The following is a 14,496-nucleotide window of genomic DNA, read 5'->3' as shown; positions in this document are numbered from 1 at the left end:
GTGGCCACATGCCGCTCCCCTTCTTCCTCCTCCTCCATTGCTCGGGTCCGCCGCTTACCTCTATGCCATCATGTACTGACACCAGACTAGAACGGCTGGTAATCTATTAAGAAGGAGGAAGGAGGAAGGAGGAAGGAGAAAGGGGTGCAACTTGCAAACCATCCCATCAATTTTTTTATTTCTAGATTGTACCTAAAATTTGAGTTATTTATCGTACTAGCCACATATACAACAAGCTAAAATTAATTACTAATAAATAATTAGTATTTTTTATCTTCAAATAGATGGTTAGAAAAGAATCAATGATAAAATAACTAAAAAAAAGAAATCGGAGTATTGCAGCAAAATCCTAGTTTTAAAGAAATCGTGGAAGCAGGGTGAGCTGGTTTAAGTACGTACCGAAGTTGGCTGGATCAAAATCAAAGCTCGGCCTGACTCCAGTCAAACAAGCATAGGCTAAGTACGGCCTGGCTGTGAACATAAAGTTGGGCCCAAAACCCCGACTCCAGCTTTACACTTTACAGCAAGCCCACCGCGCGAACTTGACCCAATGGCCGATGCGTTGCGGGCTGAACCAAAAAGTACACCCGCGGTGCGTTGCTTCGGCATTACGTCATACAGCCGGTGAGCAGCACATACATACGCATCCCGGATCCACCTGGCACGCAGGGCAAAGCCAGCCTTCGTCGCCTCCTTCCAAGCCGAAACCTAAACATACGACGCCGCGGGATCTAACCGAAGAAGATGAGCGAGGGAGAGGATGCCGCCCGCCGCCGGAGCGCCGTCAACGACTACCGGAAGAAGCTCCTCCAGCACAGGGAGCTCGATTCCAGGCTTTGTACTGGTGCCTCCTCTTCCTCCGTCTCCTTTCTCACACTCTTCAATCCAACGCCCTATTCTTTTTATTTTTCGCCTTTGCTTCTATGTCGTCAATTGGGTTCTATTCCCAAATAATGGGTCCGTGGATTCTAATATTCAATTTAGGGTTTGGCCATTTGTTTTCATCGTTATTTTCTTGTTTCTCTTCTTTCAAATCGGGAAAGGCATTGGAAGTTGAGATGGGGAATCTTGTTAGTGATGGGATGGGGGATTGGGCTTGTTGTAGGTTTTATTGAAAGACAAGTTGTTGCGGCCAATCGCCTCGTCGTCCGATCGCCGGGGAACGTGCACCTGCAAAACGAGAAGTCCTCACTGACCGGAGGCGACTCCGGCGGGGACCCTCCGACGGTCAAGTCAGAGAGGTGACTGGACAACAGTGAAATGAAGACAGAGAGCTCAATCGAGGGAGAGAGGAGCGAGCCTGTTGTTTTGGAGTCGAGAAGTGGGGGGAGCGGATCCCTTGCACTGTTGCCTTCCTCGATTTATATAGTGGAGCACGGTATGGCGCCGTCATTAATGGCGCGGACAATTGAGGAATTGTCAACTCACTGTAGACTGTCAGAGTCGCCGTGAAAGTGTCATATCGCCGTGGGGCCGTCAAATCACTAGGGTTGACAATGTCCTCGGCGGGACAATGCCCCTAGGTGGCCGTGCCGCATGTTGCTGTCAGAACTGACAAGCTCTGGTGGCTGTACGGCGATTGGAGGAGTCAATCGACCCTAGGTCGATGGCCAGCTGAGAGGCGTCGGGCCCCTCTGTTGGTCGGCGAGTCTTACGTGAGTCGGCTGTCAGACCTCCGGGTTCAGTCGGTCGAGAAAGGTATGCCCGACATATCCTCAGTCGGTGATGGACCGTTAATTGGTCGGTGATGGCGTCTGTCAGTCGGTCGCCTCCGGCCGTCAGTCGATCGGTCGGTGGGCCCCTCCGACCGTCGGTCGGTCGGTCCCTCCGTCTGTCGGTCGGTCGGTCGGTGGGCCCCTCCGGCCGTCGGTCGGTCGGTCGGTCCCTCCGTCTGTCGGTCGGTCGGTCGGTGATCCCCAACAGTTGCCCCCTTCCACTCCTGAGTCGGACGGTGAGCTGACCGATGCTTTTATTTGGGGCAGCAACCCTGGGCGAACAGGAGTGGATTCGTCGTATGCCAAGTTCCGACCGTACCGTGGGTTGATCCGATGTCAGACGTCCCATGAATGCCGAGCGATTCGCTGGCGTCAGACGTCTAGTCGGTGTTAGGTGTCAGACGTTACGTCTTGTCGTCGTCAGGAGGTCGGGTGCCGGACGATTCGGTGTCAGACAACCGGATATCCGGCGCCTTCTGGGGAACGTAGACCGTCATCCGGCGCCGATCCTGGGAGCGCGGGGCGCTGTCAGGCGTCCCATCGGGAACGCGAATCGGCGCGGGCGCTTTAATGCGGAACCGCGGCCCCGTTTGCCGCATGTCGGAGGTGGTTGGGCCGGCGCCCCCCGCATTTAATATGGGTGGTGCGGCCGCCCTGAGATGGGCGCGCCGAATCATCAGGCCGCCCGGAGGCCGTCACGTGTCGCACATCCGTGGGTCTTCGGTCGGCGCGGAGGCATCTCGGCCGTCGGACGGTCCTATATATATAGGACCATCCGGACCCAAGACCTCACTATTGACGTTTTGCTGCCGAAACTCTGTCCGGGCGATTTCTCAGTCGTCGCGGGCAGAGCCTTCCCTCCTGCTCCTAGAAGGGGTTTTCTTCCGGTTCGTGGTCTTCCTTTCCTCCTCTTCTTCTTCTTCTTCGCTTCTTCTTCTTCCTCTTCGCTTCTTCTTCTTCTTGTTCGGTTCTGGTGTAATGGCCGGAAATCCGACTCGGGGAGCTCGGTCGGGAATTCCGACCGACGACTCCCGGTCGACTCCGGAAGTTGAGGTTTCCTCGCTTTCGGGGCCGAACGTTGATCGGCTTCGGGAGCAGTATCGCATCCCGGAGCAGTTCCAGCTCTCCGCCCCAGGGGCCGGCGGTCGGGTTAACAACCCTCCGCCTGGCCAACTAGCGTTGTATGTCGAAGACCTTCGCGCGGGTCTTCGGCTCCCGATTCCGGAGTTCGTCCGGAATTTGCTGAATTATTACGGACTCTGTCCGGCGCAACTGGCGCCGAACTCCGTCCGTCTTATAATTAGCTTTGCGCTGTTGTGTCAGCTTTTGCCGACCAACCCTCGTATCTCGCTCTTTCGGGCCTTCTTTGTGCTCCGACCCCACCCTAAAGCCCGAGGGTGGTGGCTCTTCAACCCCCGGAAGGGCCTTTCCTTCATCACTGGTCTTCCATCGTCCATCCATGGGTGGAAGAACCAGTTTTTCTTTGTATCATCTCTATCTCCTTGGGGCTTCTCTTCCCACTGGGGCGTACCCCGAACCGAAGCCAATGACAACAGCCGGGTGGAGGCGGACGACCGGGAGGACTTCCACCGACTCAAAGATATGTCGGTCCCGAAGCAGAGGGAGCTTGTTACCGAACAAGCTCTCTATGACGCCGGCTTGAGCTTGGTCCCCCGACTAGGTATCGCCCAATCCCCCGGTCTCCTTTTCATTCGGCCCTTGGTCCGGTTCTTTGATTAACACTTCTGTCGGTATCGCAGGGACACCTCCAAGAATGCGGCCGACCGACGCCGAGATCCGGCAGTTTGCATCAAGGAAGAGGCCGGCATCGGGGGCAGGACCTTCGCGTCCTCCGAAGAAGCCTATCCCAGCGGCGCCGACCGTCGAAGTGTCGGTGACCGACCAATCGGAGCCAGTCATAGCGCTCGCGGCTCCTGCAACGCGTGCGGAGGAGAGGCCGGCGGAAGAAGCGGCCGAAGGGACATCGGCGGCTTCACCGGCAGCGATAGAGCTGGATGACGTTCGGAAAATCGAACATCATCCGGCGGCGTCTGTGGCCGCAACGGGGGGTGCCGGTTCAACCTCGAGCATCCCCTCGCTACCGGTTCCGTCGGTCGGGGCGACCGATCGAGGGAAGGCCCCGATGGACCTCGCGGACGAAACGAGGTCGGGGAGCCGCACTGTGCCGCCTAGCGCACAGTTCCCCGAAGGTGCGTCGGCGTTGGCCGATCACAACCTGGCGAGGAGGTTGTGCCAGGGGATCCTCCTCCCGGCCGACGTGGAGTCGTTGAGATCTCGGCAAGTGACCGAGATGCTGTCTAAGTTCTACCCGACCATGGTCGAGGTAAGCCTTGCTTCGCTTTCTTTTTCCTTAGAATTTTTTTCACTATGTGTTCCTGACGAAACACTTGCGTCGGCAGTTGGTCTACACCGTGTCGGAGCTTGAAGCCGGTTATCGGAGGTTCGGGACCGCCCGGGCGGCTTGGAAGGAAAGGTCGGCGGCGGCCGAAGCCGACCGGACGATGTTGGTCAACCACCTAAAGCAGTCGGCCGATCGGGAGGCTAAGTTGGTTGACGAAGTCTCCCGGCTCGGGTCCGAGCTAAGGTCGGCCAAGAAGGAAGCCAAACGCAAGGGCCGGACCGTGCATCGTCTGCGGCGTGAGCGTGATGGCGTCGCCGCCGAACTTGAAGGTGAGCGCGAGCAGCTTCGGGTCAGCTTGGAGAGGCTTGCCAAAGCTGAGGACCTGTCGATCACCCAGGCTGATGCCGACATAGCGAAGGCAGAGGCAGAGTCGGCGAAGGACTCGCTCGGTCGGGCGGAAGAAGAGGCAAGGTCGGCGAAGGAGTCGGCCAGTCGGGCGGTGGAGGACTTCCGTGCCTTCGACCAGTATCGGGAGGAGATGCTCGAGTCGGGCTTCGCCTCGTACCGGGTGGGGTACGAGGACGGTCGGGATGCGGTCCAGGCCTTGTACCCGGAGCTGGACCTCAGCAGCATCGCCCCACCGGGGGCCGAGGAGCAAGCCACCGAGGAGATGGCTGACCAGCCATCGGGAGGCGTCGTCATGGCGGAGGAAGCCGTCCCGGAGCAAGTGGCGCCGACTGCCAGTCCCCCGCCGACCGATGGTCATGCTTCGACCGTCGACCCAGCGCCGATCGTGGTCGACACACCGGTCATTCCCGATCTTCCGTCGGTCGAGGAGATCGACTCAGAAGGATGATCGGGTCTTGCCGACTTTAGCTTCTTTTGTCTTTTCCGTTTTTGGAATACTTGTAATCGGACTTCGATCCGACTTTGTAAACTTCCTTTTGACTTTGAATGAAAACTTCCTTTACTTTTTTCCTTTGTCTGTTTCTTTCTTGTGTATTGTTGAATGTCTTCGTGAGTCGCTAACTTATGTAAGTCGCTAACCCCTATAGGTCGGTTAGGACGTTCGGCAACTCGTGCCGCCACGAAGGTAGAGTAAGTCCCGACTTTGGATCGGCCTTTGATAGTCAAGGTCGTTAGTCGGGCGCGTCTGCTGAGTCGGGAGCCGACCGAACGTGGTAAAGGTTCAGTAGTCGGGTCTCCACCGACGCGTTCAGTCGAATGTCGTCCGACGCATTCAGTCGAGGGAGCACCGATAAGTCGGACCCCGATACCCTTGCGTCGGGTATACTTACTGCGCCTCGCGATATACGGTGGTAAGCCGAATATCTCCCGGCCGGCCGTAGCCTGGTCGGTGAATCATAAATGCGACTGAGGTCGCATTGTGCGATAGACGGTGGTAAGCCGAATATCCTTCGACCGGCCGTAGCTTGGTCGGGAGTCGCGACGTCGGTCGCGCAGGCATTTCGCCTTTCTTTGGTCGGGGCCCGATCGGCGTGTTAGCCGATGATTTGGCCCGAAAGTTCGACCGTAGAGGGAGTGTTAACTCCCGTCAATGTAGATGCATCAGTCCTCGTAAGAGTCCGATGTGTCGTCGAAGGTTGAAGGAGTGTAGCTCCCGTCCATATGGATGCATCGGTCTTTGTAAGAGTCCGATGTATCGTCGACCGTCGAAGGAGTGTCGACTCCTGTCGATGCAGATGCATCGGTCCTCGTAAGAGTCCGATGCGTCACCGGCGACAAGGTCGTCGGTTTCAGGCGGATATCAAGTCCAAGTCGGCATGTCGGGGCTTGTCCTTGGTGAGCGCCGATCGTTAGTCGAAGAGTTAAAACTCCGAGATTTCAAACCGAATTTGTATTCCGGCTGGGCATTTACAAAGTTCATGGGTAGTACAACTTCAAGTTGTCGGCGTTCCAAGTTCGGGGAAGGGGCTTCCCCTCAAGGGTCTCCAGTCGGTAGGCTCTCGGACCATAGGTGTCTGCTACCTTGTAGGGCCCTTCCCAGTTTGGAGCCAACTTCCCTTGGTCCAGGGGCTTTGAGACCTCTGCCTTCCTCAGGACTAAGTCACCAGGCCTGAAAAGCTTTGGTCTGACCTTGGCGTTGTAATACCGAGCGACCTTCTGTCGGTACGAAGCCATGCGAATTTGAGCCTCGTCTCGTAGTTCGGGGAGGAGGTCTAGGTCGGCCCTCCGACACTCGGAGTTGTCCGGCTCTTGATACCGCTCGACTCTTGAAGACGGCAGTCCAATCTCGAGCGAGATCATCGCCTCCGTTCCGTAGGCCAAGCTGAAAGGCGACTCCCCGGTCGGAACGCGGGGGGTCGTTCGGTAAGCCCACAGAACGGAGCCTAGCTCGTCGACCCAGAGGCCTTTGGCTTCATTTAGTCGGGTCTTGAGTCCGTGGAGCAAGGTCCGGTTGGTCACCTCGACTTCGCCGTTGGACTGTGGGTGCCCGACTGAAGTCAGTCGGTGCTTGATGTGGAACCTGGCGCAGAAATCTCTGAAGTCCTGGTTGTCGAATTGCCGTCCATTGTCGGTGATAATGGTGTGCGGCAATCCGAACCTGAAGATGATGGATTTCTGGATAAAGTCCTCCATCTTTCGCTCGGTAATCTGCGCCAGGGGCTCGGCCTCCACCCATTTGGTGAAGTAGTCGATGGCGACGACTATGAACTTTCTCTGACCCGACGCTGGAGGAAAAGGACCGAGAATGTCGACCCCCCACTGGGCGAAGGGCCATGGAGCGACAATAGGAGCGATTTGGCTGGCCGGTTGGTGTTGAATGTTAGCGTACTTCTGACAAGGTTCGCACCTCTGGACCAACTCGGCCGCGTCCTTCTTCATAGTAGGCCAATAGTAACCTTATCGCAGGACTTTGTAGGCCAGGGACTTGCCCCTCAAGTGATTCCCGCAAATTCCTTCGTGAACCTCTCGGAGAGTGTAGTCGGCGTCGGTCGGTCCCAAGCACCTAAGCAAGGGGAGGGAGAACGACCTCTTGTAGAGTCGGCCGTCCATGATCACATATTGGGAGGCCGACCATCGGAGCCGCTTGGCCTGCGCAGGATCCTCGGGGCCGATCCCGTCGGTCAGATACCGAACGATCGGGTCCATCCAGCTTGGTTCGGCCGTTAGCTGCTGTACTTCTTCGACCCGATCGATGCTCGGCTGCTCGAGGGTCTCCACGAACGTTCGACCCAAAGAGTCGAAGGCCGAAGTCGCCAGTCTGGAGAGTGCGTCGGCACGGGCGTTCTCCGACCTAGGGATGTGGGAAATTTCAAAATACCTGAGGCGTGCCACGAGGTCCTTCACTTTCTGAAGGTATTTGACCATGGTCGGATCTCGTGCCTCGAATTCGCCCTTGACCTGCCCCACGATCAGCTGAGAGTCGGAGAATGCTCGGAGGTTGTCGACGCCCAGTTCCCTCGCCATCCTCAAGCTGGCGAGGAGTGCTTCGTATTCGGCTTGGTTGTTAGAGGCCTTGAAGTCGAATCGGAGGGCGTACTCGGCGACCACCCCATCCGAATTCGTGAGCAGGAGCCCAGCCCCGCTCCCCTGAGCATTTGAAGCTCCGTCGATGTGTAGTACCCAGGTGGAGATCGGGTCTGGCTCGGAGACCGCGTCTCGTCCCGGGTCTTTAGCTCCCGACCCTTGGTCGGTTGTCGGGCACTCGGCGATGAAGTCGGCCAAGACCTGAGCCTTCAAGGCAGGCCTTGGTCGGTACTGAATGTCGAACTCGCCGAGCTTCATCGCCCACTTTGCCAGTCGTCCAGATGTGTCCGGTCGGCGTAATATCGCCCTAAGGGGCTGGTTGGTGAGAACCACTATGGCATGAGCCTGGAAGTATGGACGGAGTCGTTGTGCGGAGACGGTCAGGGTGAAAATCATCTTTTCCGTCTCCGAATATCTGGCTTCGGCGTCGTGGAGCACCTTGCTGATGTAGTAGATAGGCTGATGGGTTCGGTTCTCGTTTTCTCGGACGAGGACCGAACTGATCGCCTCAGAAGATGTGGCCAAGTAGAGGTACAAGGTTTCCCCGACCTGCGGCTTTACGAGCAGCGACGGGGAAGCCAAGTACCTCTTCAGATCTTCGAAGGCCCGTTGGCACTCATCCGACCAAGAAAAACCATTTGCCTGGCGCAGAGTTTTGAAAAACGGGAGGCACCTTTCAGCTGATCGAGAAATGAATCGGCTAAGAGCGATGATTTTTCCGTTCAGCTGTTGGACCTCCTTCTTGGTGTTCAGATGACGCATGTCGAGGATTGCCTTTATTTTCTCAGGGTTGGCCTCAATCCCTCTTTGAGAAACGAGGAATCCGAGGAACTTCCCTGAGGTCACCCCAAAAGCGTACTTGGTCGGGTTGAGCTTCATTCGGTGTCGTCGTAGGGTGCGGAAGGTCTCCTCGAGATCCCGAACATGATCCGGGATCTGCGCACTTTTCACCAGCATGTCGTCCACGTACACCTCCATGTTGCGCCCGATCTGGTCTTTAAAGACCTTATTGACAAGTCGCTGGTAGGTGGCGCCGGCGTTCTTCAGTCCGAAGGGCATCACCCGGTAACAGTAGAGGCCCTTGGGAGTCACGAAGGCGGTATGCTCCTCATCTTCAGGCGCCATCCGGATCTGGTTGTATCCGGCGAAGGCGTCCATGAAGCTGAGCAGTCGAAATCCGGACGTCGCGTCCACCAGCTGGTCGATCTTGGGAAGTGGGAAGCTATCTTTTGGGCAGGCTCGGTTTAGGTCGGTATAGTCGATGCAAATCCTCCACTTCCCGTTGGCTTTTTTGACCATGACAACATTGGCGAGCCAATCGGGATACATGGATTCTCGGATAAAGCCCGCTTCGAGTAGCTTGTCCACTTCTTCGTCGATGGCCCTCTGCCTCTTTGGAGCGAAGGACCTTTTCTTCTGCCTCATCGGCCTCATCGTCGGGTCGATGTTGAGTCGGTGGGTTATTGTTTCTGGGGGATTCCCGACATATCTGCTGCCGACCAAGCAAATATGTCGGCATTGGCCGTCAGCAGCTCCGTCAGTCGTCGTTGTTCGGGGTCGGGCAATCGGGACCCGACCCAAACCTTCCGATCCGGATTTTCCGCTATCGGGATCGCCACGAGCTGCTCGGCCGGCGAACCTCGTTCTTCCTCCTCCCGCTGGTCCAGCTTGTCGATCGTCAAAGAGCCCTTCGACTCGTCGTTTTGAGCGGAGATCTGGAAGCATCGTCGGGCGAGCTGTTGATCCCCGCGCATCTTTCCGACCCCATTTTTGGTCGGGAACCGAACGAGGAGATGGTACGTCGAGATGATTGCCTTGAGGGCGTTCAGTCCGGGTCGTCCAAGTATGGCGTTGTAGGCCGAAGGAACTTGGACGACTGCAAAAGTTAAGTGGACCGTGTTTTGCCGTGGTTCGGTGCCGGCCATCACGGGCAGGGTAATTTCTCCCTCTGTCGTGACAGCATCTCCGGCAAAGCCGATCAAGGGCATGGAGACCCTCTTAAGTCGGTCGGTTGACAGTTGCATCCGGGAGAAGGTCGAGTAAAACAAAACATTCGTCGAACTTCCATTATCAACAAAAATTCTTTTTACATCATAATTTGCTATCGTTGCCGAAACAACAACAGCATCATCGTGGGGAGTTTGGATGCCCCGAACGTCTTCCTCCGTAAAAGTGATTACGTCGTTCGGACGCGGCTTCTTCGTCGGCTCTCCTCCCGCAAACGTCCCCGTGCCCAGCCGCTTGGAGATCATGTTGATGACTCCGGCCATCGGCTGATTAGTCGCCGCTTCTTCAGTCGGCTGGGGTCGTCGATCGGCAACTGGTTGGGTCGGCGGACCCTTCCGAAATTTACCGAGATACCCCCGACGGATGAGAGCTTCGATCTCATCCTTCAGCTGGATGCACTGCTCGGTGTTGTGGCCGTGGCCTCGGTGAAATCGGCAGTACTTCCGACGGTCGAGGCCTTTTGCCTTCAGAGGCGGAGGCCGTCGCAGGTATTCTTCCCCCTCGATCTCCATTAGGATCTGTGCACGAGGGGCGGAGAGAGGAGTGTAGGAATCATACCTGGGGCGTGCCGGCCTTGGAGTCTGTTGCCTCGGAGTCTGTTGTCGGGGTGACTTTTGGATTCGTCGGGGTGGCGAGACCCGACTATCGGTCGGGGGCCTGCTGGGTTCGGCGGGTTCCCGACCTTTCCTCCGCTTCTCCTTCGGGCCTCTAGGTTCGGCCAAGCGTCGGTCGGATGCTCCTTCGTCCGCGCGTATGTACTTGTACGCGCGCTCCAGTAGCTCGGCGTACGTCCGGGGGAGGGTCTTGTCCAGAGAGTAGGTGAATCGAGACGCCCTCAGCCCCCGCTTCATGGCTGAAATAGCCATGTCTTCGTTGAGGTCTCGGACCTCAAGCGTGGCCGTGTTGAATCACGCCACGAAGTGTCGGAGCGTCTCATTTTTCCCTTGTTTGAGGGAGAAAAGGCTGTCCGACGTTCGCGGCGGCTTCCGGCTAGTGCTGAAGTGGGCCACGAACGAGTGCTCGAGCTGCCCGAAGGAGTGGATACTTCCCGATCGAAGACCGGAGTACCAGGCCCTGGCAGCCTTGCGGAGTGTGGCGGGGAAGCCGATGCAAAAAAGAGCGTCGGTTGCCCCTTGGATCGTCATGAGAGCTTTGTAGCTCTCGAGGTGGTCGATCGGGTCGGTGGAGCCGTCGTATGGCTCCACGTGTGGCATCTTGAACCGACTGGGAATCGGTTCGTCGAGAACTAGTCGGGAGAGAGGTTGGGTGGTCTGGAAGTCGACGTCGTTCGAAGACTTCTGGCCGTCCACCTGCAACTGCGCGAGCCGGCGGTCGATCTCCTCGAACCGGCGCTCGTAGTCGTCCGCTCGTCGGTGCTGGGAGACCCCAGGAGTGGAGTCTCCGGAAGATTCCGAGAGAGAGGCGGACGGCGTTCGTGGTCGCTTCTCCTTCCTCGCCCATTCCAGCAGGGAAGGAGAGGGCTGCTGGGACCGTCGGTCGTCGCGCCATGGCCGTCCCTCCTCTCCGTGGGAGCGCTGTTGGGGGCGCTCGCGCGGAGGCGACGGGGATCGGCGCGGTCGTCGGCGGCTGCTCCTGGAGGGCATCGGACGGGCCGCCGGTTGTTGCTGGAGGCTCTTGACTGCGTCCGTCAGGACGGTCATCTGCCGTACGATGGCCGCGATCTGCGCCTCCGTGGTCACTGCAGGGCGTGGAGAGTTGGGCTCCGCCGCCAACGGTGGCGGGGAGGCCTCTTCCCGACGGGAAGAGCGCCTCGCCGACCCGGTGATCCTCGATCGTTGGGCTCTTGTCTTCGTCATCGTGCCCCCCTACCTGGCGCGCCAATCTGTTGCGGCCAATCGCCTCGTCGTCCGATCGCCGGGGAACGTGCACCTGCAAAACGAGAAGTCCTCACTGACCGGAGGTGGCTCCGGCGGGGACCCTCCGACGGTCAAGTCAGAGAGGTGACTGGGCAACAGTGAAATGAAGACAGAGAGCTCAATCGAGGGAGAGAGGGAGAGAGGAGCGAGCCTGTTGTTTTGGAGTCGAGAAGTGGGGGGAGCGGATCCCTTGCACTGTTGCCTTCCCCGATTTATATAGTGGAGCACGGTATGGCGCCGTCATTAATGGCGCGGACAATTGAGGAATTGTCAACTCACTGTAGACTGTCAGAGTCGCCGTGAAAGTGTCATATCGCCGTGGGGCCGTCAAATCACTAGGGTTGACAATGCCCTCGGCGGGACAATGCCCCTAGGTGGCCGTGCCGCATGTTGCTGTCAGAACTGACAAGCTCTGGTGGCTGTACGGCGATTGGAGGAGTCGACCGACCCTAGGTCGGTGGCCAGCTGAGAGGCGTCGGGCCCCTCTGTTGGTCGGCGAGTCTTACGTGAGTCGGCCGTCAGACCTCCGGGTTCAGTCGGTCGAGAAAGGTACGTCCGACATATCCTCAGTCGGTGATGGGCCGTTAATTGGCCGGTGATGGCGTCCGTCAGTCGGTCGCCTCCGGCCGTCAGTCGGTCGGTCGGTGGGCCCCTCCAGCCGTCAGTCGGTCGGTCGGTCGGTGGGCCCCTCCGGCCGTCAGTCGGTCTGTCGGTCCCTCCGTCTGTCGGTCGGTCGGGTCGGTGATCCCCAACACAAGTTATAAAGAAAAATGATGCATAGGAGATGCAAATGGATGTTTGGAATTTGCGGGAGCGAGGCTGTTTTGCTGACCCATGGAGATATCTTCTAGCTTTGCAAACTCGCGAGTAGGCACGAGAAATATAGCACATCTCATATCATATATATACATGAATGGTATGAGGTTTGGTATGCGAGATTGCTAACGTTGTTCGACACTCCACTATCTTAGCGGATCTATCACCATATTTATATTATAACGTAATAGTTAAGGAAAATAGGAGTATGTCTAAATTTAGTTGCTTCCCTATTTCCTACCATAGAATTCATCCTTCGAATTCAAATGGATAGCTTATGAGAAGTTCAAGAACCTCTCTTGATTCATATTCACCATCCTTTGCATCAATGCCTTCAGTTACAAGAGTCTACTGGGCAAGAATAGTTGTGTTATGTGGTGTATAATGTGTTTCCTTACATTAGCACAAATCTAGCTAATAATACCATAAGACAGCTTAGTCCGAAACTATCTCAAGCAAATGTTGAGGACGAGTACTTGCTAACTCTTATGAATCACAATTTACACCAAGTTCTACCGTGAACTATATTTGAGTAAATATCTCACTTGCCACTAAGTGTGTTTTCAGTTTGTTCTTTAGAGTGGCTTTGGATGTACCTAAAAACCACAATGTTTTGCAGTTTTAGAAACTTCATCATTATTTTGCAATTCCATGCTTTTGGCTGTGTTATAGAATTCCATAGATTAATTCTATTACCCTATTGTTACATGGACCACCACATCCACCTCAGAGAATCCATGTTAGGGACATATATAAGTTGGATATGCATTAGATGCTAAGATAGCTATGAGATTCTTCAGTTAGAGATAGGTGGATTTTCGACTCTTCAATTCAAACAATGACTTTTAACAAACTATAATGACAACAAAAGGGGTGGCTTTTGTTCTTTTCAGAGGTTAGTGAAGGATATAGCTGTTAAAATAACTTTATGAAACGTCATCTTCTATTTACTCTTAAGTTAATTTGGGACTTTAAATAAGAAAAATGTACATTGCAAGACCTTAACAAGCAATTTATTTAACATTTCTTTTATATAACATTGTAAAATACAAGTATATCTAAATATTTTTGTTAAAATTACTTCTCTTCCATTGCGTATACAAACACAAGTATATCTAAATATTTTTGTTAAAATTACTTCTCTTCCGTTGTGTCATCGTATCTTCTCTTTTTTCTCCTATCAAGTCAGGAACTTGGATGTGCCCAATTCTGATTCTCTCATCCATGTTTATGCAACAATGCTTAAATCATGGAATTGGCAGTTTCTATGTTTAATAGAATTTTCTGGTTTCATGATTTTCTCCTCTCTATCATTGTTTAACTTTCCATTTTGGATAATTCCCTTTTTGGCAGCCAAACACCTTCCCGAAAGAGAATGTTCAAAATCTGATATTTTGAATCAGGAAATATTTAAATTAAATTTAAAATTTGAACCACCAAACTGAGTGTTCAAAACCCTGCTTGTTGCACCGCTTGCATACAAAAGTGTTCGAGAATTCACCCAAGTCAACTCATATGTACTCAAAGAGCTTCCACTTCAGATACTTGGTGCTAGATTAAGCACTTAAAATAGTTGGTTGATTACACTTGAATGATCTATAATGACCAGATAAAATAATGGGATATGTGCTTATATTATGGCCATTATAATATCATTATATGATATTGTTTCACCATATATAGTATTATTTTCATTTGGCATATACAATCAATATGTTTATAATATCAATTATTTTTTAAATTAATTTTGCTATAATTGTTCATGATCTTCTATTATAAAGGTTAAGGGTGATAGTTTTTGTTGTGGTTGATCTCCGATCTGATGAGGTCGGTGTAGCCAAAGAAAATTGAGGTCGGCCGAGTGGTTGAATTCCTAGGGAGAATGATGGACCTACAAAAGAAGATCCTTGCCAGATATTTTTCCAGCGAGCACCTTTCGACACTCAAGTCAACTAGGGGCCAGTGAATAGTGGAAGAGAGAAAATGGGAGAGAATGAGAACTCCCTATGTCCCTCTATTTATAGGGGAGGCTGGTGGCCACTTTCACAATGAGTGGTGGTCATATCTACGGTGATTGCACGAGCAATGGTCATGTCTTGTGTGCAACATGTGCTCGGGGTGAGTTGTTGTCCTATAGCTTTGGACGTCTCATCTGTGCCGTTATTATCGGATATCAAACACGGGCATAATGGCCGTCAGGTATCGTGGACTGGTGGGTTTGCTACTT

General features: G+C 54.4%; 1 protein-coding gene across 2 annotated transcripts in view; it reads left to right on the top strand.

Moving 5' to 3' along the window:
• Positions 1-616: 616 nt before the first annotated feature.
• Positions 617-14,496, top strand: part of LOC105046099 (26S proteasome regulatory subunit S10B homolog B) — a 29,532-nt gene continuing 15,652 nt past the window's right edge. Inside the window, exon 1 of one of the 2 annotated variants that reach the window (XM_010924608.4) lies at positions 617-844. In XM_010924608.4, coding sequence (XP_010922910.1) covers positions 745-844 — 100 coding nt within the window. In that variant the 5' untranslated portion in view covers positions 617-744. The remainder of the gene's footprint in view (positions 845-14,496) is intronic. The other variant, XM_010924599.4, reaches the window with a different exon arrangement.

Source organism: Elaeis guineensis, chromosome 2 (assembly GCF_000442705.2).
Source record: "Elaeis guineensis isolate ETL-2024a chromosome 2, EG11, whole genome shotgun sequence".
Classification (NCBI taxonomy): Eukaryota; Viridiplantae; Streptophyta; class Magnoliopsida; order Arecales; family Arecaceae; genus Elaeis; species Elaeis guineensis.
Note: the sequence above shows the minus strand (reverse complement) of the source record. Positions and strands in the feature narration are given on the sequence as shown.